This window comes from Cyprinus carpio, chromosome B20 (genome assembly GCF_018340385.1).
Source record: "Cyprinus carpio isolate SPL01 chromosome B20, ASM1834038v1, whole genome shotgun sequence".
In the NCBI taxonomy this organism is placed as follows: domain Eukaryota; kingdom Metazoa; phylum Chordata; class Actinopteri; order Cypriniformes; family Cyprinidae; genus Cyprinus; species Cyprinus carpio.
In genome coordinates, this window is record NC_056616.1 from 14,882,312 (window position 1) to 14,910,098 (window position 27,787).

General features: G+C 39.8%; 3 protein-coding genes across 4 annotated transcripts in view; 2 read left to right on the forward strand and 1 right to left on the reverse strand.

The window, feature by feature from the left end:
- Positions 1-8,867: 8,867 nt before the first annotated feature.
- On the forward strand, positions 8,868-11,731 carry LOC109048974 (CCN family member 2-like). Its single transcript, XM_019066635.2, has 5 exons — positions 8,868-9,220; positions 9,437-9,653; positions 9,744-9,995; positions 10,188-10,399; positions 10,517-11,731. The coding sequence occupies exons 1-5, from the start codon at positions 9,161-9,163 to the stop codon at positions 10,811-10,813; spliced, it is 1,038 nt and encodes a 345-aa protein (XP_018922180.1). The 5' UTR covers positions 8,868-9,160; the 3' UTR covers positions 10,814-11,731.
- A 7,657-nt stretch (positions 11,732-19,388) lies between these two features.
- Positions 19,389-24,412, forward strand: fam228a (family with sequence similarity 228 member A). 2 transcript variants are annotated; one of them, XM_042747292.1, is made up of 8 exons: positions 19,389-19,531; positions 21,386-21,551; positions 21,624-21,701; positions 21,794-21,994; positions 23,452-23,532; positions 23,662-23,749; positions 23,905-24,049; positions 24,134-24,412. In XM_042747292.1, the coding sequence occupies exons 2-8, from the start codon at positions 21,459-21,461 to the stop codon at positions 24,204-24,206; spliced, it is 759 nt and encodes a 252-aa protein (XP_042603226.1). In that variant the 5' UTR covers positions 19,389-19,531; positions 21,386-21,458; the 3' UTR covers positions 24,207-24,412. The 2 variants fall into 2 exon arrangements, with proteins under 2 accessions (XP_042603226.1, XP_042603227.1); XM_042747293.1 differs by having other exon boundaries at positions 21,794-21,988; positions 24,134-24,401.
- A 170-nt stretch (positions 24,413-24,582) lies between these two features.
- The window catches only part of itsn2a (intersectin 2a), a 43,906-nt gene continuing 40,701 nt past the window's right edge, over positions 24,583-27,787 (reverse strand). The window contains exons 39-40 of the mRNA XM_042746410.1: positions 25,636-25,809; positions 24,583-25,550 (exon numbers count right to left, since the gene is read on the reverse strand). Of these exons, the coding sequence (XP_042602344.1) occupies positions 25,393-25,550; positions 25,636-25,809 (332 nt within the window). The 3' untranslated portion in view covers positions 24,583-25,392. The remainder of the gene's footprint in view (positions 25,551-25,635; positions 25,810-27,787) is intronic.

Consider the following 27,787-nt stretch of genomic DNA (forward strand, 5'->3'; position numbering starts at 1 on the left):
GTAAGCTAGCAGTGATAGATTCCTCACCGAATGAGCAGACACTTTCACTCTTTCCTAACCTCACCTCTGCACTGCTCTGACTCATAACATGTCTGTTATTCAGACTTTCTGCTTGATTATAAGTTGGGATAATACTGGAAAATACTCCTCATTTGCCAGGTTACCGTTACCTGTATGACTGCACTGTTTTGCTAATCTCCATTTTTGGCGCAGAGACTTTAAAAACTATGTGTGAGTTTGTATATGCTGTGTTAAATAGGCTGTGATGTGTTGCTAACTTAGCTGTTTTGCATGTTCTTTTTGACTGATGTGGTTGTGTTATGCCACATGTTATTGACCTTCATTGTTTGTTATTTTAACTGTCAGGTACGGATGCATCAGTCCTGAGTTTGTGGCTAAGAGATGTGTGTGTTGTGTGTCACCCGTCTACTATTTTCGCCCTGTTTTGGGTTAACATTCCTGTTCTGCTTGTGTTGGCACTGAAACTCTGTCCTGTACTGGTCATATGAATCAGAGCTTTTCATGGCTGCTGCCACAGACATCCACCCTTCGCTCTCTGAACACACTCTAGAAGGCCCATAAAGAGCAATTATATAACAGCTAACAGAGAGAAACAGACAGCAAATACTGTATGTACTGCAGTGAACTTCTAAAAACTTACCAGTTCATGCACTAAATATGAAAATATAAAATCAGTACTTTTACTAAGTGAAATTCAAAAAGTGAAACTTGTATATTATATTCATTCATTACACACAAACTGATATATTTCAAATGTTTATTTCTTTTAATTTTGATTATTATAACTGACAACTAAGGAAAATCCCAAATTCAGTATCTCAGAAAATTAGAATATTGTGAAAAGGTTCAATATTGAAGACACCTGGTGCCACACTCTAATCAACTAATTAACTCAAACACCTGCAAAGGCCTTTAAATGGTCTCTCAGTCTAGTTCTGTAGACTACACAATCATGGGAAAGACTGCTGACTTGACAGTTGTCCAAAAGACGACCATTGACACCTTGCACAAGGAGGGCAAAACACAAAAGGTCATTGCAAAAGAGGCTGGCTTTTCACAGAGCTCTGTGTCCAAGCACATTAATAGAGAGGCGAAGGGAAGGGAAAGATGTGGTAGAAAAAAAAGTGTACAAGCAATAGGGATAACCACACCCTGGAGAGGATTGTGAAACAAAACCCATTCAAAAAATGTGGGGGAGATTCACAAAGAGTGGGACTGCAGCTGGAGTCAGTGCTTCAAGAACCACTACGCACAGAGGTATGCAAGTCATGGGGTTTCAGCTGTCGCATTCCTTGTGTCAAGCCACTCTTGAACAACAGACAGCGTCAGAAGCATCTCGCCTGGGCTAAAGACAAAAAGGACTGGACTGCTGCTGACTGGTCCAAAGTTATGTTCTATGATGAAAGTAAATTTTGCACTTCCTTTTGAAATCAGGGTCCCAGAGTCTGGAGGAAGAGAGGAGAGGCACACAATCCACGTTGCTTGAGGTCCAGTGTAAAGTTTCCACAGTCAGTGATGGTTTGGGGTGCCATGTCATCTGCTGGTGTTGGTCCACTGTGTTTTCTGAGGTCCAAGGTCAACGCAGCCGTATACCAGGATGTTTTAGAGCACTTCATGCTTCCTGCTGCTGACCAACTTTATGGAGATGCAGATGTCATTTTCCAACAGGACTTGGCACCTGCACACAGTGCCAAAGCTACCAGTACCTGGTTTAAGGACCATGGTATCCCTGTTCTAAATTGGCCAGCAAACTCACCTGACCTTAACCCCATAGAAAATCAATGGGGTATTGTGAAGAGGAAGATGCGATATGCCAGACCCAAGAATGCAGAAGAGCTGAAGGCCAGCTGAAGAGCAACCTGGGCTCTTATAACACCTGAGCAGTGCCACAGACTGATCGACTCCATGCCATGCCGCATTGCTGCAGTAATTCAGGCAAAAGGAGCCCCAACTAAGTATTGAGTGCAGTACATGCTCATACTTTTCATGTTCATACTTTTCAGTTGGCCAAGATTTCTAAAAATCCTTCCTTTGTATTGGTCTTAAGTAATATTCTAATTTTCTAAGATATTGAATTTGGGATTTTCCTTAGTTGTCAGTTATAATCATCAAAATTAAAAGAAATAAACATTTGAAATATATCAGTCTGTGTGTAATGAATGAATATAATATACAAGTTTCACTTTTTGAATAGAATTAGTGAAATAAATCAACTTTTTGATGATATTCTAATTATATGACCAGCACCTGTATATTATACATTGAAGTGTGGTTACAGCATACATAATTTTTAGCCACTAAGTTTAAATAAAGAATGGCATAGTCTTTTCTGAAGTTGCATACATATTAATTACTTTAAATTTAATTTACCTAAACCTTATAAAATAAGGCTCTTACTCGCCATAAACAGCCAATCACTGTCCACTTTGGAAGACCATAAGACCAAAGACTGGGAAACAGCCTATAAATGTATAGAGTCCACTGATACAAATTTATCTTCTTGTAAAAGTGTCTTTCACTCACAGATCTCAGTCTGTTATGACCTTTTTAAGTTTTATTATGGGTGTCTAAATACACACAGCTTCAGACGCCACATAAGGACAAAGCCATCCTATCTGCATGAGGTTTGCTGAGGCTTCTGCAAACAGTCGATCTCGCTGAGAGATTGAAAATATGAAGCCACATCTATAGAAGGTTCTAGTAACTTCTCTGTGGGGGCAGGAGGAGATGCATACCTTGGCGTTGTCTGGTAAAACAGTAATGTTGTTGTATGTCTAGGGGAATAGGCTGTTCAGAGGCCTATATTTGGATCATTGTTCTTTGTCGTGACACCATTCAGACCATGACCTGAATTCCAGGAGAAGAGAGGACTCAATAAACTGAGTAAAGTCAGTCAGGCGGCCACATGGAATATCACTCAGTGTGATTGGTGGACAGCATAAAATTGCACTGGTTTAGGACTGTTACTGTGGAGACTTTCTCTCTGCTGTAAATCGTACAAGAACACACAGAAGACCACAACTCTTCCTTAGATGTTGTTTAAGCTTGAAAAATACCTTAAATGTTTACTGGCCATGATCATATTTCTTCCAAGAACTCACATAAATGATGTACAAGATTTTGAAAATGGCTGAACTACTCAATGTAGTTAAGTTCATAGAGTACTAGAGTCCCTAAGTCTCAACACTGCTCAGTAAAACTGAATTAAACACAAACAGATGGTTATTACAGTCCAAGACTTCTAGAAACAAGAGCTTAGTTGCCACTGTTAAGTTTATTGGCTACTGTTATCCAGGCTATGAAAAAGATTTTCGCAAGTTCCAACCTAAACCCAGTGCTTCATTTAGCTGCTGGTAACATTAGACACCTTCAAAAATGGGCTTGTGGTGCAGATGAACCTTAACTGGTTTGCACATATTCCAGCTTCCTCACTCAGATCAAACCTTTCAACAAATCAACCACTGTTTCCCACCACATTCCATCCTTTAAGTTTCAAACAAAACAAAACACTCAATCCTTGATAGCCTTTTCCACAACCCACCCACCCCATCATGCCCCTTTACTTGTCTTATATATCAAGCAAATTTTTCTGAGGGACCCAATTTCAAAAAGTTTTTGCTCTCAGACTACCCTAAATGATCTAATGAGCAGTGTGGGTTTTTGCTTCTAGACATGTGATGTTGTACGGTGGGCTCGGGCCAGTCTGGACTTTGAATCAATGCAGTCTGACCCAGCTGCACCATTTCAAAGGGCCAAAACTGCAGCCCGTAACCACCATTAACTCCGTTTGCCGTGTCTGCCACATGTGGTATTTAAACTGAGGCTGAGGGAGGGTCAGTTTGAAGTTTCAAAGTGAGGAACATTCTTTTAACGGCCAGCCAGAAGCCAATTATAGAGTCAGTTGATTGAGGGGGAAATAATCTTTCTTAGAGCTTATTTTATGGTTCAGCACTTATAGCTGCTTGAGCCTTTTGATGATGAGGCTTTTTACACTGAAATATATGATGCAACCAGTCTAATTTATGTTGTTACATTAAATACCTCAACAGTATAGTTTGATCAAGCAGAAGCAATCAAATATGCAAATTGAGCTGTCCTCAATTATCAATTATTTGGCGTCTGCTGATACTTGCAATATTCAAATCAATACAGTTACAGTCACCCCACTCTGCTGACAAAAGAATATGCTTGTTCCCTGTATTATGATTAATGTTACACTGGAAAACATTTGTGCAGCAGGGGTGTTAAGTGTGGATTTTATGCCTTCCATATGGTCAGTCCCACAGAAGCATTTGTGAATTGTTGTGGTTCAAATACCGTGAGGCAGTTTGGAAAATAAAATCATTTTTGGCATTTCTATAAACATAAAGTTAGCAAACTTCATCGAGGCTTGAACCTTCAACACATGTGAACCCACTGAACCTAGTGGTCTCTTTTGTAGAAATGCTTTTCTATCACATAAAATATTTTATGAATTTTATAAAATTTTACAAAAAGTACACAATTTGCCATCATATTTGTTGACTGACCACAAGGGTTCAACTATGGCATCATCACAGATAGAATGGGCGGAGAGAAGAGCTGATGATGTAACTAGAGGAGAAGTGAGAGATGCACAGGCGTGAGGAACGTCAGGAAAATCCCATGAGGAATGCTCCACTGAATCCCACAGGAATGTGGCCACAAAAACCTCTGCTGCACAACAACCAAGCAAATGAGGGGATCCCTCTACCACCACCACCTCGCCAGCCAGACATAGGAAGCTCTGAACAGGAAGTTACTTAAACCACAACATAGAATTTCCAACTGCTTCATTTCCAGTGTTTACCCTTACAAACAGTATTACTCCTTCTTTGATACTTGCTAAAGCCTGTGTCAAAAGCCAAAAACCTGAAGACATCCACCACCATGATGACCACATTGTTTCTGTTAAATAGGAACATTTGTGTATGGGAGTGGTTCTTTTTTGTGTTGTGTATATATATATATATATATATATATATATATATATATATATATATATATATATATAGTGTATATACAGTTTCTGAATTTTATAGGATAACAAAATTGGTTAGGTATGGGTTTTAAAGGTGCTATATGTAGGATTGACACCGAGTGGTTGAACTAGGTGTTGAAGTCTAAATTCAATATATTGGAGAGGGGTTTTTTTCACCCGGCCCCTCCTCCTCAGACTTGATGACACAAACAGAAACGAGTGTACTTGACGATGAATGAAATGAAATACACTGTGTTTTCCGCCAACTGGCAACCCTGGGTGCCGAAATACAATTAGGTAAACTGCCAAAACAAAGGCCGACATTCCGGCCCGGAACGCACATTTTCAAAGGAGAATTACTGATAGTAGCATTGTTTTTCTGATAAGCAAGTATGTTAACTTAGCATGTTTCTTAAATATCTGCAAACATATTATGGTATTTTTATGCTTTAGTAGAGTCAAAATCTTACATACAGCACCTTTAAGGTTTAAGATGGACCTTAGCTGGTCATGTGCTGGTTCTTAGCTGGTGCTAAGCAACTAGCTAGTGCTAAGGACAAGCTTAGGACCAGCACATGACCAACTTAAACCAGCTCATGACCAGCTTAAACAAGCTCATAACCAGCTAAGGACCAGCTTAAACCAGCTCAAACCAGCAGCCATGCTTCAAAACATACCTAACCAGAATACGCTGAATTTTTTAACAGGGTTATTTGTGAGGTTCTGTAGACTGTAGTCATAGCAGGCCTGTTTTCCATCTTTTCAGCCTTCTGTGCAATTATCTTGATACATGATCTCTGTACATGTATATTCAAACATCCTTGTTTGTTTTTTGGACGGGTCCAATCACTTTTTACCCATCACATTAGACTAGACAAAGAGCCAGTCCAAAACAAAGACTTGGTTTGGGTAAAAACACCAGTACTGTATAAAGGCATATTTTGGTTGAACATTGGTAATCCGAGCACTCCAATTAACTGGTCTGGGGGCTAGCCAGACAGAAAGAAAATGAGATGTTGGAATTTTGTAGCGGTGGAAAATTTCTTCTGGCAGCCAGAATATGGCTCTGAAGTATTCAAGCTTTGTTCGCTTTTGTCAAGAGAACAATAAACAGGCTCCAAATTATGTGCAGAACACCCACCTGCCTCCTAACCCTGACCCTATGCGTCTTGGGAAGAAAGTGAAATGAAGTCATGTGACCGCACACCACAGTGACTTCTGTCAACAGGTTTTCATTTCCCTAATGCCGGGAGTATTTTCCATTACATCATTAGATAGTGACCTTTGACATTTCTCAGGGACTGATACATACATACTGTGTTAGCCTGCCAAATTTAGTCCTGTTTGCTGGTCGCATCACTCTTACCAGTTTTAGAATCGGGTCGTCATTTACAGCCACCTATAACCGCTAGTTATCCAGCCCACTCTTTTTAACCATTTAACAGTTTAATTTTTCACCTCACCACTGTTTTATGACATCATCAACTTTTCCATAATCCTTTTTAGAGCAGTGTGCCAACTCGAATAAACTCTATGGGGGGGTTGCAGATATGCTTCTGTTCAAAGAGCTGGCAGAAAGTTGTTTCTGAAATATTCTGTTGGTGGTAAAGTTTCAGTCCTCCTTCATCCTCCTAGGGAGGTAGTAAGCATGACATTAAAGTTTAGCAGAGCTGAAAGTATTTATCTTTGCTTCACTGAGGCAGGAATGTAGCTGCAGGCACTAAAAGAGCTTAATGCAGAGTACGAAGGTAAGAATGCAGTTCTTACACACACCTGAATTGCGCCACACACAGCTATTTATTTAGCCACCAGACTGTGGGCACAGTCCTTCCTGCTCAGCCACAAAAACATTTGCATGGACCAACACACGCACAGCACATTGTAACTGACACTCAGTAAGATATTATTCTTATATTAACCACACAATATGTACCTTAAAATGTATAAACTGATTGAACATGTACTTTCATCTGATGAGGCCCAAAAACAGTAAAAGACCAAACCTGATCATGGCCCCAATTTTCTGAATATAAACACCTTTATCTGTTCATTTTGACTTGAAAAGCCAGGCAACAATTTCAGAATCTCATCAGGGTTCAAGAAAAAAAATAAAAAATAAAACACTTTGCTGGCCCATTCGATTCAGTCAAACTGTACTTAACCATAAAAAAATGCTAAATGTAATTTTTAGCAAATGTCTTTTAATATGTGCCAAATATCTATTTTCCATTAAATATTACATTTTATTTCTATCATCAAACTGATAAAAAAAAAAAAAAATCATGTGGATGAGCTACAGTATGAATTCATAAAATGTACGATTTAGTTATAATACAGCAGTTACTGTACAGTCTCACAATGAACCTGCTCATATAAACACAGTAACCTGCCATTTAAAATTAAATTATAAATAAATTATATGAATAATAATAAATTGTATTTCATAATAAATTGTATGAAACTATATTAACTTAAAAATAAAAAATAAAAGCTTTTTGTTATCAGCATTTTGTTGTAGATCTACATAGCATCGTGATGATCATAATCTCATCTGTAAGGGGGTTGGAGGGGGGTGGCAGCAGCTTTCAGCCCAGCTGGAATGAGAGGTTGTTGACAGATGGGGCATATTACAATCCTCAACACCGGCAACACTGTTTCCAGACTAGAGGGAAAGAGTGTGGACAAGAGAATGAGCAGGGGGGCAACAAGAGAGCCTAGAGTGAAGATTCCCATATAAGGCAAGTCTTCCTCTGAGACTGTGTGCATGTAGTAACAGTATGTCTGCTGGCAGGGGGATAACATTCCTTTACCTCCCATTTCTTCTCTGGGAGTTTTTCATTTCCGATTCGCCGGCTGGCAAGAGGCAGTGCTCCCTTTCATAAGAGTGAGGAGGGGAGTCTGGGGATCCTTCTTCTTTTTTTTTCTTTCTTTTTTTTTTTTGTTAAAAAAAAATATGCAAACGCTATAGTCTAGCCACTTTCCTGCTGCCTTTCTGTCTGTGCTCTGTCTGCTGTCTGAAGGCGCAAAATAGAATCGCACCTGCACTGTAAAACACACAGCTGACTAAACGTTATTAGCAAGGTGAAAGTATACAATTACAGAAAATACATTCTGATTAAAGCAGATGAGATCCAGTGCCACACGAAAACATATGTAAGATGTGCAAAAAGTGCTTTATGCAAGTCTAATAATAGTAATACATAAAGAATTAAGAATAAATATATTCAACATATATGTTTAGGATAAAGGTTTAAGGATAATTCACCAAGAAATTTGAATTGTGTCACAAAACTTGTTCTTATTTTGTTCTAAATCTGTATGAATTAATTTCTTTTGTGGAAAAAAAAATACTTTTTTAAGAACTGCTTTTATAATGAAAGTCAGTGGGATCTAAAACAACATAAGATGCCACTGACTTTCACTGTAAAGCCAAAAATTTGGAAAAGACATGAGAGTGAGTAAATACTGACCAGACTTAAATAATGATGGTCATTTATAGGTGAATTGTCTTTTAACTAATAAACTAACACTGTCATTATCTTCAGCTGTCAATTACCACATAGTTATTTAGAGAACAAGACATTGAAGGGAAAATCTAGTCTTATTAAATCTAAAAAAAAAAAAAAAAAAAAACATGCAGACATTTATTTCTAAGACAATTTGCTTAAGCTATCACCAAGCAACGCAAGGTAATGCCAAGACTGCACTTTTATTTTGCTATGTGACAGCCCAGGAATGTAGGATGGCAGTGGGTGCAGGTTTAGTGGAGGGGGAGAGTGGAGGGGGGCAGGAAACTAGGAAAGAATGCCAGGAATGCCCATGTTTATCCAGCGTTCCATTGAGGTGGAGGCAGTCCACCGCAGCTCGGCGTGTATAAAGGTAGCTCAGCTGCTGCTGGAGAATCAGAACACTCCAAGTCCTCCAGAGAGAAGCAACAGTCGCTCGACAAGGCTCAGCCTAAACTTCATACCGAAGCTAAACTCTAGCTTTCACTCGACACGATCAGGAGGAACTAGAGACTACACAACGAGATCGCCTTGATCAAATCTGAAGAGAAGACTGCGTTACAGCGGCAAGACGTTGTAGGATCCCAAAAGAAGATTTTTCTTTTGTAAAAGAAATTGGAAAGAAGAGGTCATAATGTTTTCTGGAATGAATCTAAGGGTGATTGCTCTGCTGTGCCTGACTTGCTGTGGATGGGTAAGTCCTTTTAATGCACTATTATGAGAACGAGACCACTATCCTGTTTAAATGCATCTAGAGATACAGGCTATTAAGAATTAGCAAGAACAGACTATAACTTTAGTCTTTTACCAGACACAAACAGCTCATAAAATTCCTAATTTTAACCCATTTTTAAAGTCATTGTTGAGCAAATGTACAACGTCTAACAAGAACATGTATCTTATTCCTCAGGCTGTGGCTCAAGAGTGCAGTGGACAATGCCAATGCCCTGATGTACCACCCCAGTGTTCGCCCGGTGTGAGCCTGGTGCCGGACAACTGTGGGTGCTGCCGGGTGTGTGCCAAGCAACTGGGCGAACTTTGCACAGAGCGAGACGTTTGCGACCCCCACAAAGGCCTTTACTGTGACTATGGCTCCCCAAGCAACCGTCGTATTGGGGTCTGCACAGGTAAGGATCTTGACCATTGACATACAGACACTGAATCTATAGTTGTTGAGTTAAGTCAGAGTTTAACCACCTTCTGTCTCCGTCCCACAGCAAGAGAAGGTGCCACGTGCGTGTTCGGCGGGATGGTATACCGCAGCGGAGAGTCCTTCCAGAGCAGTTGTAAATACCAGTGCACGTGTCTGGATGGTGCCGTAGGGTGCGTGCCCCTCTGTGGAATGGACATCAGGCTCCCAAGCCCTGACTGCCCTATGCCCCGCAGGGTGAAGGTCCCAGGGAAGTGCTGCGAGGAGTGGGTGTGCGACTCCCCTCATCAGAACACCTTTGTGGGATCAGCTTTGGCAGGTGAGCATTTTTTGATCTCGACTGTTCCCTGAGTCAGAATTGACAAAGTGGGGATTCAGACACAGTAATGGTTTCCATGAAGGAATGTTGGTTCGAATGAATTCTGGTGCGATGATGTAATGATATGAACAGTGGGATGACATAATGCTGCTGGAAGGAATGTGTTGAGTAACGTCTTGTCTTGTCTTGTAGCTTACAGAGAGGAGGAGACATATGGGCCCAATCTCTCCATGATGAGAGAGAACTGCCTGGTTCAGACCACAGAATGGAGCGCATGCTCAAAGACCTGCGGATTGGGAATCTCTACCCGTGTCACCAATGACAACCGCGAATGCCGTCTTGAGAAGCAGTCCCGCCTCTGCATGGTCCGCCCTTGTGAGTCACACCTGGAGGAGAAAATCAGGGTAAGCAGCAACTTACCTCCCTAACCAATCACAGTGCAGCTCACTCTTGGTTCCATTGACGCATGATGATGACATCACAGAACTTGCTGGTTAAATGTTCATTCTTTGTCTTTACAGAAAGGAAAGAAGTGCATCCGTACCCCACGTGTCTCCAAACCCATGAAGTTTGAGATTTCTGGCTGCACCACTACCAAGTCGTACAGGCCCAAGTTCTGCGGCGTTTGCACAGACGGTCGCTGCTGCACCCCTCACAGAACCGCCACCTTGCCCGTGGAGTTCAAGTGCCCCGATGGTCAAGTCATGAAGAAGCAGATGATGTTCATCAAGACCTGCGCATGCCACTACAACTGCCCTGGGGAGAACGACATCTTTGAGTCCATGTACTACAAGAAGATGGTTGGTGATATGGCGTAAGGAGACAGCAGCAGCAATGCCAAGGAGTTCCATGCAGTGACTGTCCACTTGAATCGAACAGATATCCATCTCATATCTCAGCACAAAGTACTTGTTTGTCTTTTTATGGTTTGTTGCTTTCATTTTACGTCTTTTTGTGTGTATGTGTCTGTATCTTGTACATGGACTCTGGATTTATATGCTGTATGTGTATTCATATGTCAAGGTGGATGTCTAAGGCTAGGGGGTGGGGATTGTAAAATGACGGGGCTCTGTTCGGACGCCCCCTAAAAAACAATACTGCACTATAGTCCGACTCTGTGACACCCAATGTCACTGATTGGCAGATGACGCCAAGCCCCTCCCCTAAACTGTGGTGGGCAGATTCAGATTCTGAAAGCAAAAATAGTAAGAAACGGAAGGCAGCTTTTAACCCCAGAAGCTAATCGCCTCACCAAGCGGAGAGAAGGTGGAAGAATGAGACAGAGAGAAACTGATGTGCTCTTATGTTTTAGTTGATTTTGTCAGCTCAGAGTTTAATTGAGCTTAACCGAGACATGAAGTTTGGCCAAGATCTATGAAGGTTAATATAGCACTGAGTGTTTGACTTTGACTGTCTGGCCCCTCCTGATGGGAGATCGTCAGTACCCCTGTCAAAAAGACTGGATGAATTGTAGCTTCATTCTTTTTTTTATTACAGTATCTATTTTTTGAAAGCTGTAAATAATGTACATATTTTGTACAGCTTAAGTTAATTTAAATTCAAAGCATTTGATGTCTTTCTTATTTTCTTGCTTCACCATGTTTAATAATAGCTTCATGTGCTGACTTGACTGTTCTTTTTACAGTTTGTCCAATATTTTATTGAGAAGTGTGACCAAAAAGTTACATGTTTTCACTTTTGTAGTTTGAAATAAAATATTATATTTTTTATATAAACATTGTCATTTTTTGAGTCATTTTCACTCTGATACAGAGACTCTTCTAATGGTAACTGTCCATCCTGATGTCAGTCACATGTGAACACCACCATGTTTTCACAAAAGCCTCTCATGTTCACTCTTACTTCAATGTCATTTTTACATCACCACTGCAGACCACACAGCTGCATTGTGTGCGGTCCATCAAGCTCAAGACCACACACATGGTCCTACATGTATGTACACATGCATACAATATAGATAATACACTATATATACAACTAGTGCATAGACACTCTCATTGGGACACAAGTTGTGCACAAGTATTTTTCAGAATGTAAACATACAACTGATATACACTACAGTCAGACGTTTTTTAAAGAAGACTCTTAAGCTAACCTGCATTTATTTGATCAAAAATATTGTTACGGCTTAAAATAACAGATTTTTTTAGCATTATTTAAAAGTTAGAAAATTCAAATCAATAACATTAATTAAAAATATATTTTGTAACAATGTAAATGTCTTTCTGCAACTTTTGATCAATTTATTGCATCCGTGTACGTATTAATTTATTTACAACACACACACACACTTTGGAACGTTCTCAATATTGCGTCTAATCGTGTTTAAACACTGAGCAACTGTCTTAAGCCCCGTTTCCACCGCAGGAACTTTCCCAGGAACAAGTGACTTTGGGCCGGTACACGGTGCCTGCATCCCAATGTGCATACTATCCATCCTAAATTCTATGTGATATCATATTAGTAATTTTCTATAGCCTACTATTTAGGGCAGATAGGGTGGATAATATGCACATTGGGACGCAGGTATATGTTTCCGCTGCAGGAACCAGGATCTCCTAAATAAAGTTCCAGATTTTTACTATAGAAGTAAAAATTTGCCCCTCAGAAGGTCCCTGCTTTGTTCCTGGGACAAACTGTTCAAGGTAATTTTGGTGGAAAAGTGGCTTTAAACTATTGAGTTTACAGTAACTAGACAAAAACCACACAGCAAAGCACAGATGACCTGAACTCAGCGACAGAGTTCAATGTAGGCTAATGTAATATAATGTTAATGCAGGGGAAATTATTGATAAAATTATAGATTAAAAAAAAACAGACTGCATCTTCATGGATACACAAACAAACTGTGTGTGAGACAAGGTAAATATTCAGTAAAATTTACAATAAGCAGTAAGTATTAGGCCTACGTGACAGTCTTAAGAAGGGACCGTAACAAAAATGTGTACCTATTTGAGGCTATCAGTGTAAAGGAGGGGGTCTGATCTATCAAAACTCAATGACAAAGATGTCCAATTATCAAGGCATCAGCAATAGGATATAAACACTGTTAAACAGTAAAATCACTAAACATAGCCAATCTCTGTTAGCTATGAAAAACATACAGCTTTAGTCAATTTTTAGAATAATACTTCCCAACTGAGGACGACACATTGGATTTGATCTGTCTGCAAACCATTTAAGTTACTGTGTGTAGAATGAGCGCCATCTAGTGCATCGACTGTGGTAGTGAAATATTTATTTAAAGTTGTTATGGGCTGCTTTTCTTATACTCTTCAAGTCAAGTCACTTTTATTTATATAGCGCTTTATACAATACAGATTGTGTCAAAGCAGCTTGGAAGGAAGGTGATGATCAGGATCAAACATGGGTACCCATGAGCCAGTATCTCACACAGTATGTGGGTGTATTGGGTGTGCTACCATCAGGTACCTGGTCTGTAAATCAAAGAACCACTGTATGAAATTAATTCTTGCCTTTACCTGTAATAATCATCATCAACATATAGAGGTGGCTTAACATATAGGTCACCTTGAATGTGGGACGATCAAGTCCCCCAAACAGCCAAGATGCTTTGGCCTCATTCTGTCTCTTAAGAAGACCATATGCTCTCAGCTTTTCAAAAGAATTGAAAAGAGATACAATACGGTCATCTTTCATATACCACCTATATATATATATATATATATATATATATATATATATATATATATATATATATATATATATATATATATATATATATATATATATATATCAAGCATGACAAGTATGAATCAGGGACACATATGTTAATGAACTTGAATCGGCCAAATTGACCAGAGCTCTCAGAGATGGTGTTGATGTGCAAATAACTGATCTAGAAGGGAAAAAGGTGTGTTTTAGCACAGGTAATGAAGTAAGAATTACTACTAATGTACATCACTCTATTTCTTTATTTTATAAGTCTGACCTTGCAGGGTTGTTTTTCAGCAATTCTTCCACTACACTGGAAACAACATGAATCCACATTTAATGTAGCATACTGTTTTAAAATATTATTCAGTTCTAATAGTATACATTTTTGATTTTCATACCGTTTTCCAAGAGTTTGTTGTATTCTTGTATTATCCAAGACTTCACATCATCTCTGTTTGAAAAAGTAAGAATATATATATAACCAAAATCTATTTGTTTTTTCGATGAGCTGCTGTTGTTTTGAACTTGTTTTAATGCTGGATGCTTAATGTACTCTTTGAATGCTTTTTTAAAATTAAAATTTTAAATTACTCTTTTTATGTTTGTGCTGTGATTTCTTGGGGGTTACTACAGTTCAGGAATTAGCCTGTTGTTGTACTGAATGGAAGAAATGAGCAGAAATGATTTTGAACATTGTTCAAATTATTAGGTGGCTGGTCACATTCAGCATGTCAGGTTCAAGCATGCCAGATGCAAAGTTGGTCTCCAGAACAAGATGCAAAGCAGACTCATGCTGATCTAAGTCAGAAAGTCTTGATACACATACCATGCAAGACTACATAAAAAAAAAAAAAGCAAAACAGTTACAATAAATGACAGAATGTACATATTACCATATATGCAACAGTTTATAGCCTACGGTTGGGGGAAAATATGAAGGATGTGTAGAATGTAAAAAATGTAAAGTAAAATGTAGGGATGCACACTGGTTAGGCTAAATAAATATTCTGGGTTTATTAACATAGCTTGACTCCCTGTTTAGACAAATTTGTTATTTCCAAAAACCATGATGTTATGAATAAAATCAGAATGATTGTTAATGGAATAAATCACAGGTCAGAGGCACAACGGGCACAATTTTCTAGGGCTGGGAGTCGATTCCAAAAAGAAGTTTCTCCGTGAGAGCAACTTATTGGCAGATAAACCACGAATTCTATCAGTTCCCTTTCGAAAGCTTCAGTCGATGCTGCGCTGCTCAGCGCATTGGGAAACGTCTTGTTCGTGACCAGCTGTGAATAATGTGTGTAACACGTCGATAGAATTGACCCGGTGGTAATATAGCCTCGGTTGATGACGTCATCGGAGCGCGTCCGCAACACGGGGCTATAAATAGATAAGCCACAGGTGCATCAACAGGTCTTTTGTCTTCAGATCATTCTGTGCATGTGTGCGTCAGGAAGATTCTTTTTGTATACTACAGATCTTCGTACGATGACCCAACGAAACAGTAAGTGTTGTGTTCCTCCATGCTCTCGTCCTATGTATGAGCTGGATACGCATGATTACTGTTTTGTATGTTTGGGGGAAGAGCACGCGGTTCTGGCTTTAGAGACGGGCGAGTGCGAGCATTGTGAACTGTTCTCAGTGAAGATGCTTCGTGCTCGTCTGAACTATTCTCAGACCGCACCCACCTTTTCGTCGGAGGGCTCTCGTGCGGGTCTGCGTGACGAGCGAGCGACGGGCCCGTCCCTTTCGCTTGCAGTGTCACCAGATCCACGCATCCTCTCTCGTGATCTCGAAGCGCGCTCCGGTGCTTCTTCGATTCACGAGGAGGATGATATATCTCTTGAGTCTTCGGGCGATGAGCAGGCCTCTGAACGCTCCTCTCGCGAGAGGAAATCGGTCGAGGAGCTGCTCGAGGTGGTTACTCGCGCGGTGGACAGGCTGCAGCTTGACTGGCCACGCGACCAAGAGACCCCCAAACGTAGTAAGCTGGAGGATAGGTTTCTGTCGGGTGGTAGGAGAGAGAGACCGCAACATCAGTCTCTCCCCTTTTTCGAAGACCTCCATGATGAACTGTCGAAGTCATGGAGCAAACCATATACTTCCCGCATCTTTGTGCCCTCGACGTTGACTTTTTCAACTATCGTGGATGCAAAATCGCGGGGATATTCGGAGATGCCTCGGGTTGAAGAGTCGCTTGCGAGCTATCTCTCACCTGAATCTGCATCCTCGGTGAAGAAACCTACTCTCCCCCACTAAACCTTGTAGAATTACATCATCGCTAGTGGGTAAAGCTTATCAAGCTGCAGGTCAGGCTGGTGCTGCGCTGCACACTATGGCGGTGTTACAGGCATACCAGGCTGACCTATTGAAGGACTTGAGTGTGGGCAGTACAATCGACGAGGAAGCATTCGCTGAGCTTCGTCGGGCCACAGATTTGTCTCTCCGGGCGACCAAGCAGACGGCTCGTGCCATTGGCCGGTCGATGTCAGCTTTAGTCAGCACGGAGAGGCATCTGTGGCTTAATTTGACGGGCATTAAAGAGAAGGAACGTTTGTTTCTTTTAGACTCCCCTATCTCTCCATCTGGCCTGTTTGGCGATTCAGTTAATTCGGTCGTCGACAGGTTTAGGGAAGTAAAGAAACATGAAGAAGCGTTCGTTCAGTTTCTTCCTCGCCGCACTCAAGGGGAGGGGCCATCAGCCACCCACCCTCGCCCCGGCCCTTCAAAAACCAGGGAGGTTAAAAAGCAGAGCGTGACAGACCGTGCTCCCCCTCGTAGGGATTGGGGACAGGTTCGCCGTGCTCAGCAACCTCCCAAGCCAGACCTCAGGACTTTTATTAATAGGAAGAAGAAGTCCTGACGCCATGGCACCCGTGCTGGTGGGGGTAGTCCCTCACGGGGTGGGGCGCGCTCGAGAGCTTTTCGCCCCGCCCCGTTACCCTCACAAAACCCCTCCATCCCCGCCGCTTCTGGTGTCTCGGGGGGCGGGGGTTTCCAGCAAGATTTTAGATGTTCCAGTGCTTCCTGCCATCATTCTGGACACGGAACATCTAACATCCCCTCAAAAGGAAGTATTAAAATTGGTACCACTCTCAGAGAGTCTGGCAGCGTGGAAACTTCTGCCAGGCATTTCTGCATGGGTATTGAGCACAGTACGGGTAGGATACAGGATCCAATTTATTCGTCATCCTCCACGTTTCAACGGCGTGGTTTCCACTTCCGTGAAACCGGAGCTGATGCAGGTACTGTCTCAAGAGCTACAAAAACTCTTCTGGGCAAAGAGGCCATAGAACATGTTCCTCTTCCACAGAGAGAGTCGGGCTATTACAGCAGATACTTCTTAGTTCCCAAAAAGGGTGGGGGATTGCGTCCAATCTTGGATCTTCGAGGCCTTAAACCGTACAATCAGAGCACTCAAGTTCAAGATGTTAACCGTCAAGACGGTCGTGTCGCAAATTCAGCATCGCGATTGGTTTATCACGATCGATCTGAAGGACGCATATTTTCATATAGAGATTTTGCCACAACACAGGAAATTCCTGAGGTTCGCTTTCGGGGGCGAAGCATACCAGTTTCGGGTTCTTCCTTTCGGCCTAGCCTTATCACCCCGCACGTACACAAAATGCATGGATGCAGCACTGGCTCCATTACGACTCCAGGGCATCCGCATTTTGAATTATATCGACGATTGGCTGATACTAGCGCAATCGCGAGAGATGGCGCTACAACACAGGGACATCGTGTTAGCTCATCTAGTTTCTCTGGGGTTGAGACTCAACACCGAGAAGAGTGTTCTCTGTCCAACTCAGAGAACGACTTATCTCGGGATCGTTTGGGATTCGATCACGATGCGGGCACAACTGTCTCCCGCTCGGATCGAGACCATTCAGCAGACCATGAGCAAGGTCAGGCTAGGCCAGGATCGCACTGTTCGTCAGTATCAAAAGATGCTAGGTTTCATGGCTTCAGCATCCACGGTGATTCCTTTGGGGCTGTTGCACATGAGACCGTTTCAGTTGTGGCTAAAAGCCAGAGGATTTCATCCGAGAGCCAATCCTCAAAGGCGAATAAAAGTGACGCGCCGCGGGCTTCGTACACTATCTCTGTGGATCAGACCCCGGTTCCTTGCCTTGGGTCCCACTCTAGGGGCACCGTGTCGTCGCAGACTGCTAACGACAGATGCCTCCCTGTTGGGCTGGGGAGCAGTTTTGGATGGCCACCCAGCTCAAGGGGAATGGGGGGGTCGTCAGCTCGATTGGCACATCAATTGCCTCGAGCTGATGGCCGTATTTCTGGCTCTGAAATATTTCCTCCATCATTTGAGAGACTGTCATGTTCTAGTACGGGTGGCTTCTGTCCTCCGCCGTTCGCAACGCCGGAGCAGGAGAAATCTTATAGACTGTGTCCAGTCCGTGCTCTTCAGACTTACGTCCACCGCACTAGCCAGTGGCGTAAGTCGGAGCAACTGTTCGTCTGTTATGGTGGTGGTAACAGAGGAGCAGCTGCCACCAGGCAGACCATGTCTCACTGGGTCAGGGATGCTATTGCTTTGGCTTATGAGGCGCGCGGGTCAAGCTTCGCCTATAGGTCTTAGAGCTCACTCCACAAGGGGGGTCGCCTCCTCTAGTGCTTTAGCAAGGGGTGCCCCCTTACAACGGGTTTGTGATGCGGCAGGTTGGTCCTCTCCGCACACATTCATAAGATTTTATAGTTTGGATGTCCATGCTACTCCGGGCTCTCATGTCCTTGAGTCAACATCACAAGCTAATGTCTGAGGCCTTCTTGTGGTTTGGTAGCACACCTGCACAACCTTAGGGGTCCAGACATTTTCAAGCACGGCGGCGTGGGTATTCTCGTTCCCAATGCGCTGAGCAGTGCAGCATCGACTGAAGCTTTCGAAAGGGAACGTTCCCGGTTACTTAGCTGTAACCTTGTTCCCTGAGAAAGCGGAACGAGATGCTGCGCTGCATTGCCGTACTGAAATATGTCCCAGGACTGCTCTTCAGACAAAATGTCCTGTTGATGCACCTGTGGCTTATCTATTTATAGCCCCGTGTTGCGGACGCGCTCCGATGACATCATCAACCGAGGCTATATTACCACCGGGTCAATTCTATAGACGTGTTACACACATTATTCACAGCTGGTCACGAACAAGACGTTTCCCAATGCGCTGAGCAGCGCAGCATCTCGTTCCGCTTTCTCAGGGAACAAGGTTACAGCTAAGTAACCGGGAACGTTATTGATGTCCTGGTTATTTTGTTTCAGTCCAGTTTGTTAATATTGTGCAAAGCATACAGTCCAAGTAAACTTCATCATTCAGCTGAACTGTGCGCATTTATTTTAGACATTTCATGTCTTGTTTAATTCATGCGATAAATGCATGTCCCTGCTGAGCTGTGGGCTATGAGTAATTTCACGGGAAAAGCAGACAAATTTACAATTTAGGCCACGCATCATCATTTTTTTATTTTTATTTTTTATTTTATTTTTTTACAAATAAAGCTTCATATTATGAGAAGGATACATTCTACGACCTATCCTGCAGTCATCATGGTGAGATTAGGTTCCTTCAATCAAAAAAAAAAAAAACAAGAATAGAAAAAGAATCGAAACCAACAGTGAGGATTCGAATCCAGAACCGATTCCAAAAATTTCGGAATCGAACAGCCCTACGCTTTGAACTCTACGTTCTGTGGGAGCGCGCCCGTAATTACGTTAAGTTTGAGAGACGTCACCCATAGCAACAAAACAAGGGAGAGCTTTTGGAGTCGCGAGTCTAGCTTTGAACTAGTCGTTGCGTCAGTTTTCTGCTTCAGCATAACAACGCTGTGAGTATCACTGCTAAATAAGCGTGTAATGACTGAATTTTCAGTCAGTTCAGGGACTTCGTGGACTATACAAATACCCTATTGCAATTTGACATTAGCCTACCGGCATATATTTCAAACTAATTTTAATTTTGAACGACAGTAAATAATTTAAGGGGTGATATATGTAAATCTATTCATTTTAATACATTTGGCAGCCACAACCCGGTTTCTCATCTTCTGGTTTAGTCACTTTATAATTTATTAATCAGTCTACCGTAGAATGTCGTAACATGATGTGGTTAGTTTCGGTCAATGCGAATCCACCGTTATCACAAACCTTACTAATTAAACATTGGACGCTTTGTTCAATTTGTCTGAATATAAGTTCCTGTGAACATTCTTAACTTGTCGAACTATTTTCAAGATTCAGTTATTTACATTTGTTGGTGTGTCTAGGTAACGCATTGTTTACGTGGTCATTGCTCTGAAGGCACCGTTGCATAAAGTGCCTGAAGAGGTGTGTTTTTTGTTGTTGTTCAGCTGCCATCAATCAAAAAAAAAAAAGAATAAATGATACAATTATTATACTATTATACAGATTATGCAAATGATATATGGATGGTCCTGCCAGGCGGAGTCCTTCAGCACTGTACGGCTCAGGACTTCGTGCATGGATATCTTTTCTTTCTTCCCTGCATGTACTGTACATGTACAGAGAGGTGTCAGTGTGTTCTGTGCTGAAAACCCTGGGAATTAGATGCTGCACTTCAGGTTACACTCACTGAACCCAGTGCAACAAGACTCTACCCATAGTGGTGTCAGCCTAATTATATTTAGCAACACAGAGACAATACTTGTAAATTAAGCTTTACAGACAATTACAGTAGCAGTAAATCGAGTGTTGTTCCAAATAGGTAATTGATTTCTAACATATTTAATATATGACATTATAATGTCATTGTATCAGCACATTAGAGAGGAAATATTGAGATGTTCATTAACCCTGTAAAGCCTGACATATAAAATAGTACTGAGAAAAGTCTATTTTTATTGGAACATTTTAATTAGAAATTTTACATGTATTAAAAGTTTGCATATGTGTTTTTTTTCTGTCATATTTAATGCAGGATTTTAGAGTTCATATAGTGTAGTATAAACCGTTTCAATCTGATGACAGTAGAAATGTAGAAGATTGTTGTGTACAAATTTTTCATCAGAGATCATGTTGATAATTTAGAGGCCTTAGAAATTTGATCAAATCAAATATGATTCAGTAGGCTTTAAAGCGTTAAACAGCATATTCAGCAGAATATTATTGGCTTTTAGAACAGAAATCAACAATTTATCTATGTTTTGCATGTGTTTTGATGAGTGATGATTGTGGCTTGAGAACATCAGACTGTTTTAGCACATGTGACCCTGGACCACAAAACTAGCACAGGTATATTTGTAGCAATAGCCAAAAATAGTATGGGTCAAAATTATCAATTTTTCTTTTATGCCAAAAATCATTAGGATATTAAGTAAAGATCAAGTTCCATGAAGATATTTTGTACATTTCCTACCGTATATATATCAAAACTTAATTTTTGATTAGTAATATGCATTGCTAAGAACTTCATTTGGACAGCTTTAAAGGCAATTTTCTCAATATTTAGAATTTTTTGCACCCTCAGATTCCAGATTTTCAAATAGTCGTATCTCAGACAAATATCCTAACAAACCATTTTTCAGATGACATATCAGATTATGTATACATCTCAGTTTCAGAAAAAAAACCCTTTTTGTGGTCCAGGTTCACATATATAAAATAATTTCCAACACTTCCATAAACCTATGCATATGTTAGTGTTATTGCTCTTGTGCCCATAGTGTTTACAAACCCCTGTCATCAGTGAACTGATGAACTTCAGTCAGACAGGAAATTAATTAATTAAGGAAGAGAATGAAGCTCCAACAAACCAGCATGATGACACAAACAAAGACTGCAGATGACATGCAACACACCCTTTCTCCCAGCTCCAAAAAACAACTACAGGTACACCCACACTTGCCTATAAACACACTACATTTTATATAAATGTTGCACACTCACTCCACTCAACCGCAGGAGCAATTACACTCTGAACAGCAAGAAGTTGATGCCATTATACAGCCGCTGCTGGAGACTGAGGCTGGATTCATTAAGGTAATATTTTTGGTGGCCTTTCAGACTTGAATCTTTCTGTTACCTCAGAAACATTTGTGTTTGTGTGTGTGTGTGTGTGTGTGTCAGTACAGAATCTGGATCACTACCTTACTCACAGAGGCACACTGGACCTGAGGAAACGTAAACTGCTCCATAAGCGCTGGACACAGTGTGTGTGGCTGCCAGTACAGCAGAGCATTGAGCAACATTTTACACACCATGGCTACACTGAGACACAGAAGATGAGGAGCATGCATGCACGCTACATTAACTACTGTAATGCTAAGGTACAGGTACAGTATAAGAAGCAATTAGAATAACCATACTGTTACAGTAGCAATGCACTGATACTCAAGTTACAGAACAAAATAGAAAAATCAATACACTCTGCCATTTCATAATAACCTTTATTTAGAGAATTTTCAAAATGTAGCTTTTAAAGTACAGAAATGCAGTTAACATTATAAATATCAATAATATTACTTTTTGTTATAGAAGAAAAAAATCATTCTGTCTATTTTATTGTCACAAGGCAGATATGTTCAACTTGATTAATCGTATCAAGCATGAATAAAAAAACTTGGTTGACAGCGTGAATAACGCATTACAAGTAACATGAGTTACGTAATCAGATAACTTTTTTCAAGTAACTAGTAAAAATGCATTATTTTTATAAAGAAGTAATGCAAGGTACTTTGTATTCCCATTAATTCACTGAAACCTCTTCTGTGCCCGTGTTGAGAGAAATTAGGAGTGAGGTGCAGACAGGCTAACGCTTATTAATTTCATTTGTGTGTGTGTGTGTGTGTGTGTGTGTGTGTGTGTGTGTGTGTGTGTGTGTGTGTGTGTGTGTGTTTGTGTGTGTGTGTGTGTGTGTGTGGAGACTCACCGGCTCTGAGAGTTACAGTTGCCAAAAATATAACTTCTTGTTTTTTTTGTTATCAAAAATGAATAAGCAGTCCCAGCTCAGGTGACAAAAAGTAACACAAAAGTAATGTAATACATTACTTTTCATAAAAAGTAGCTAAGTTTTTCATGGAGTAACACAATATCGTAATGGATTACTTTTAAAAGTAACTTTCCCAAACACTGGTGCATGAGAAGATGAATACACTTTATCATGGCAAAGTTTTGGTATTGTTACAATTTGAGAAATATTATATTTTTTTATATATATATATATATATATATATTATATATATATATATATATATATATATATATATATATATTTCTATAATTACAAATTAAGAAAAAATTAAGAATTAAGAAAACAATTTAATTAAACCAAACAAAGAAATTTTGCAAAAAATATATATATATACATTATTTAGTTATGTTGTAAGCATTTGCAATGCGTTTCTTTATTTGTTTGCATTGTGAGCATTTGCAGCACCTGCTATCAAACTGATGAAGATGTTTTCTTGATTTTTCTATTTGCATGTGTTTTCTGAAGTTGCAGTGCATTGAGCTCTCTCTGCCACCATATAAAAATGGTCCTTTTAAAAATTCTCATAAAAACATAGTTTTAATAGAATATATCTAAGGTTAAACACATACAGTACAGTAACTACATATTTTTGAGTTGAGCACACTTCAGCAAAGATTATTACTAAGCCTATTAGTGTCATGGAATAACTCTGTCAATAAACAATGTTTGATAAATTTTTTTGATCAAAACACATAAGTACGGAAAACTGCAGTATTTCCAAAACCTCCCTAATAACTAAAATGTATATTGTGTTTTCAGGGTTTTGTGTTTCTAGAGAGTTATGATCCTCTGGACTACAACCCCTTCTTGCACCACTTCAACACACCACATCATGGCAAAGTGAGTCATATCATCTTCTTTTTAATGTTAATAGTTAAAAACTAAACAAAATGCATTAACAATTGTATGCTTTTGATTCAGTGAAGGATTAAAAAACTTTTCTGATTTTTTTTTTTTTTTTTTTTGCAGATTTCCACCCCAGCATTGGAGGATCCCCTGTCTCTCCAGTCACGAGCCAGGATTAAGGAAAAGACAGTAATACTTCGCTGCCAAACAGGTGCTGTCAACTAATAATAAATTTTACAAGTCTTTTTGCTGTTATTCGTGACCAGGCTATTTAACTGCTTTGGGGTTTCTTTGAGGGGGAATTCACTGAAACACATGAGGTAAACAAAATGGCTTTTGTTATTACCTTTAAACTGTGTGTTCTAGGTCATGTATATCGCCGGCAACAGGTGGAGGAACTTCTCCAGAGTCCACCTGTTTCCCAACAGAGCCGTAAACAGTCACGGGCCAAAGCCTCCAGAGGTACTGCCTCAGAGAGACTATGGGAGAACCGCAGTCTGTTTAAATCAAGGTACTTGCTTCAGGCTCACTATTGAGCTGCTTTTGTATCAGTCATTATGTTTCAGTAATACTGAGGTCATTTCTCACTCTGCAGGAGTTCATGCACTCCACATTCGGCTTTGGCAGAGGGACGGTGCTTCCTCCCTCAGTGCTGGTCCTGTTGCTGATGACAGCGTTCCTTAGGGCCTTATTGACGTGAGAATGTATATACACATGGGTTTTCCATTACTGAGAATGGTGCTTGTTATACCATTACAGTGCAATAAATAATGAGGTGTACAGTGTGGAATGTGTGTAGTGCTTATTTAACAATGAATATTCTGTGTTCTGCAATATCCAGAAACCGTAAGGTGATCAGATTTTGACAATTAAATGTAGTTAGAGCCATGTTGAAGAAAATATATTAAGAATAGTTCACACTACAAAATCGTTTATGGTTCCACTTTTTTAAAATGTTTTTTATATATATATATTTTTTTTTTTCATTATGTGAAATAAAAAGAAAATAAATGTATAAGTAGAAAACAGTTATTTTATGATAAGCATTGTCAACATTCTCCGTTTTTATTTTTGTCTTTGGTGTATATGAATTGTACCCAAACCCATACAATAATCTATTCCTATGGATGTTTATACAATTATGCATTAAACAAATAACAAAACAGAACAAATAACACACAAACTTTTGACATTCATCATCAACAACTCAAATGTACAACATCCAGATCCAGTCTGTTCATAAAACCAAATGCTGTTATTAAAATCATCAAAGGAAACCCATAAGACCCATATTATACATTCTTCCATATTATACATTCCCTAAATTTGTACAATTAGGAATGTAAAGCATAATTTGTGTTGCGTCACAAAATTTCAGATAACATTATATATAATTTAGTCTTTATATAATTAAATATATTACAGTGTTTTAAAACTGTGCTTCAGTATTTAATAATAAAACAATTAAACGTGCTGAAGGGCTCCGGAAACAGGTTAGGGAAGCACATGTATGATTGAATTTCAGCAATTTCGGTGACATAAGAAACTACAGTACAGATTACTAATGCACTTTAAAAATGTACAGATTTCAAAGTAAAAACCAGTTCCTGTCCCAAACAATCATCATTTTATTACCCAATGTTCCCCATTATACAACATCAAGCATGTGTTAGAGTAAATATGAGACTACCAGCTTCTATTTCACTGCATATAAACATATGCTAAGTGGTTCAACTTTTATAATGTCAAAAGTGTACAGAGGCATTCCTATACTTTTAAAAATGAACACTAATGAATAAACTTTTCTTATGTGAGCTATTAAATGTTGTACTGCTAATGAAACAGATGTGGAGTTCACGGGTGAGGTGTTTGATCATAGAGCTGCAGGTCAAGCCGCACTTTGACCTCTCCAGTTGGAACTTCATGAAGCAGCAGACGACGTGCCAGTGGACCTTTACCATCTTGATCCTTTTTTATTGTTGCTACAGGAACTTCAGTACGACCTAGAAAATCTGTATTGAAAGCACAATCTGTTAAAAAATACATATGTTTTTGTGTATGTATATTTTGTGTGTGTCGTGCCACTTAGCAGCCCACCGTCTGGAGAGAACTGGTCCCTCTCAAAGATGGTGAGGCAGAGGACGTCCTGATACAGGTCTTTGATGAAGAAGTGGCAGTTGAAGTTCCATTTGGGGTTGAGCGTGTCGGGCTGATGGCGGGACGTGTAGCACTGGGCACCCATGGTTAGCTCACAGTATGGGTTACTCTTCCCTAAAAACACACATTATTTTCTACTTAGTATTTTGGCTTGTTCTCCAGTATTAATATCTAATCATCCTTAAAACTAGATGTATATACAGTACTAGAGAAGCAAAACAATGGCATACAGTATACTGTACAAACAGCTTCCTGCAGTACATACAGTTAGCAATTCCACGTTTGATTACCAAAGAATGGAGGAAATGTATACCTTTAATGCAATTTAAGTCACGTTGGATGAAATGTATATTCCAAAATGTATAAATCTAAGATATTATGTCTTATTTTTTAGATAAATTTAGCTAAGTTGCTTAATAAAAATGGAAGTAATAATGTTGATATGATTCTTATTATACTGATACAAACTGAAAAAAAACTAAAATACTTAATTTTTTTATACACAGTATATACATTTAAAGATACTAATTTAAGCAAAATTTAAAAATAGGAAATAGATTGCAGTATTAAAGAAATTAAAAAGAAAGATAGAAAATGTGTATTTTTTTTATAAATATTTTTTATATTATATTTAAACACTTGAATGAGCTCTCTGCCTTTCTCACACAGAACAACCTCCTCTACAGCAACCAGTCTGGTTTCAGAATTGCACATTCTCCCTTGCTCTAAGTTGTTGAAGCCCTAAGATGGGCAAGAGCAGATTCTGAAAATTCAATACTTAACTTGCTGGATCTGTCCACTGTTTTTGACACGGTTACCCACCAGATTCTCCTGTCAACCCTTTTGGCAAAGGGCATCTCAGGAACTGCACTCCGGTGGTTTAAGTCTTACCTCTCAGATATGTCCTTCAAGGTATCTTGGAGAGGTGAGGTGTCCAAGTCACAACATCTAACTACTGGGGTGCCTCAGGGCTCAGTTCTTGGACCACTTCTCTTCTCTGTCTACATGGCATCATTAGCTTCTGTCATTCAGAAACATAGCTTTTCTTATCACTGCTATGCTGATGACACTCAACTTTGCCTCTCATTCCATCTTGATGATCCAAAGATAGCTGCTCGCATCTCAGCTTGTCTAACAGACATTTCTTGCTGGATGAAGGACCATCACCTTTAACTCAACCTCACCAAGACAGAACTGCTTGTGGTTCCATCAAACCCATCTTTTCATCACAATTTCACCATCCAGTTAGGCACGTCAACCATAACTCCTTCAAAAACAACCAGAAACCTTGGAGTTATGATTGATGATCAGCTGACTTTCTCAGACCACATTGCTAAAACTGTCCAGTACTGCAGATTTGCTTTATTTAACATCAAGAAGATCAAGCCCTTTCTTTTGGAACATCCTTCACAACTCCTTGTTCAAGCTCTTGTTCTGTCCAGGCTAGACTATTGCAATGCTCTTTTGGCAGGTCTTCCAGCTATTTCTATCAAACCTTTACAATTAATCCAGAACACAGCAGAAATATACATTTTTAATGAGCCGAAAAGAATGCATGTCACACCTTTGTTTATCAGTTTGCACTGGCTACCAATAGCTGCTTGCATAAAATTCAAGGCATTAATGTTTGCCTACAAAACCACCACAAGGGCTCTCCACCCCTTTACCTAAATTCATTACTTCAGACTTATGTGCCCTCTAGAAGCTTGTGTTCTGCAAGTGAATGTCGTTTTATTGTGCCACCCCAAAGAAGCCCAAAATCACTTTCACAGACTTTTTCATTAAATGTTCCCTCCTGGTGGAATGACCTGCCCAGCTCAATCCCAGCAGTTGAGTCCTTAGCCTTCTTCAAGAATCGGCTAAAAACACATCTCTTTCATCCTTATTTGACCCTTTAACTCTAGCACTCTCTATTCTAATTCTATTCATTCTATTCTTTAAAAAAAGAAAACTTGCCCTTTTAGACTTGCACGCTATTCATTTACTAACTACTTGTTTTCTTTAAAAAAAAAAAACTACTAGCTTCTCTAATCTTTTTGTATTCTATTTGTTTTCTTTTTATTTATTACACAATTAACAAAAGCAAAAAATG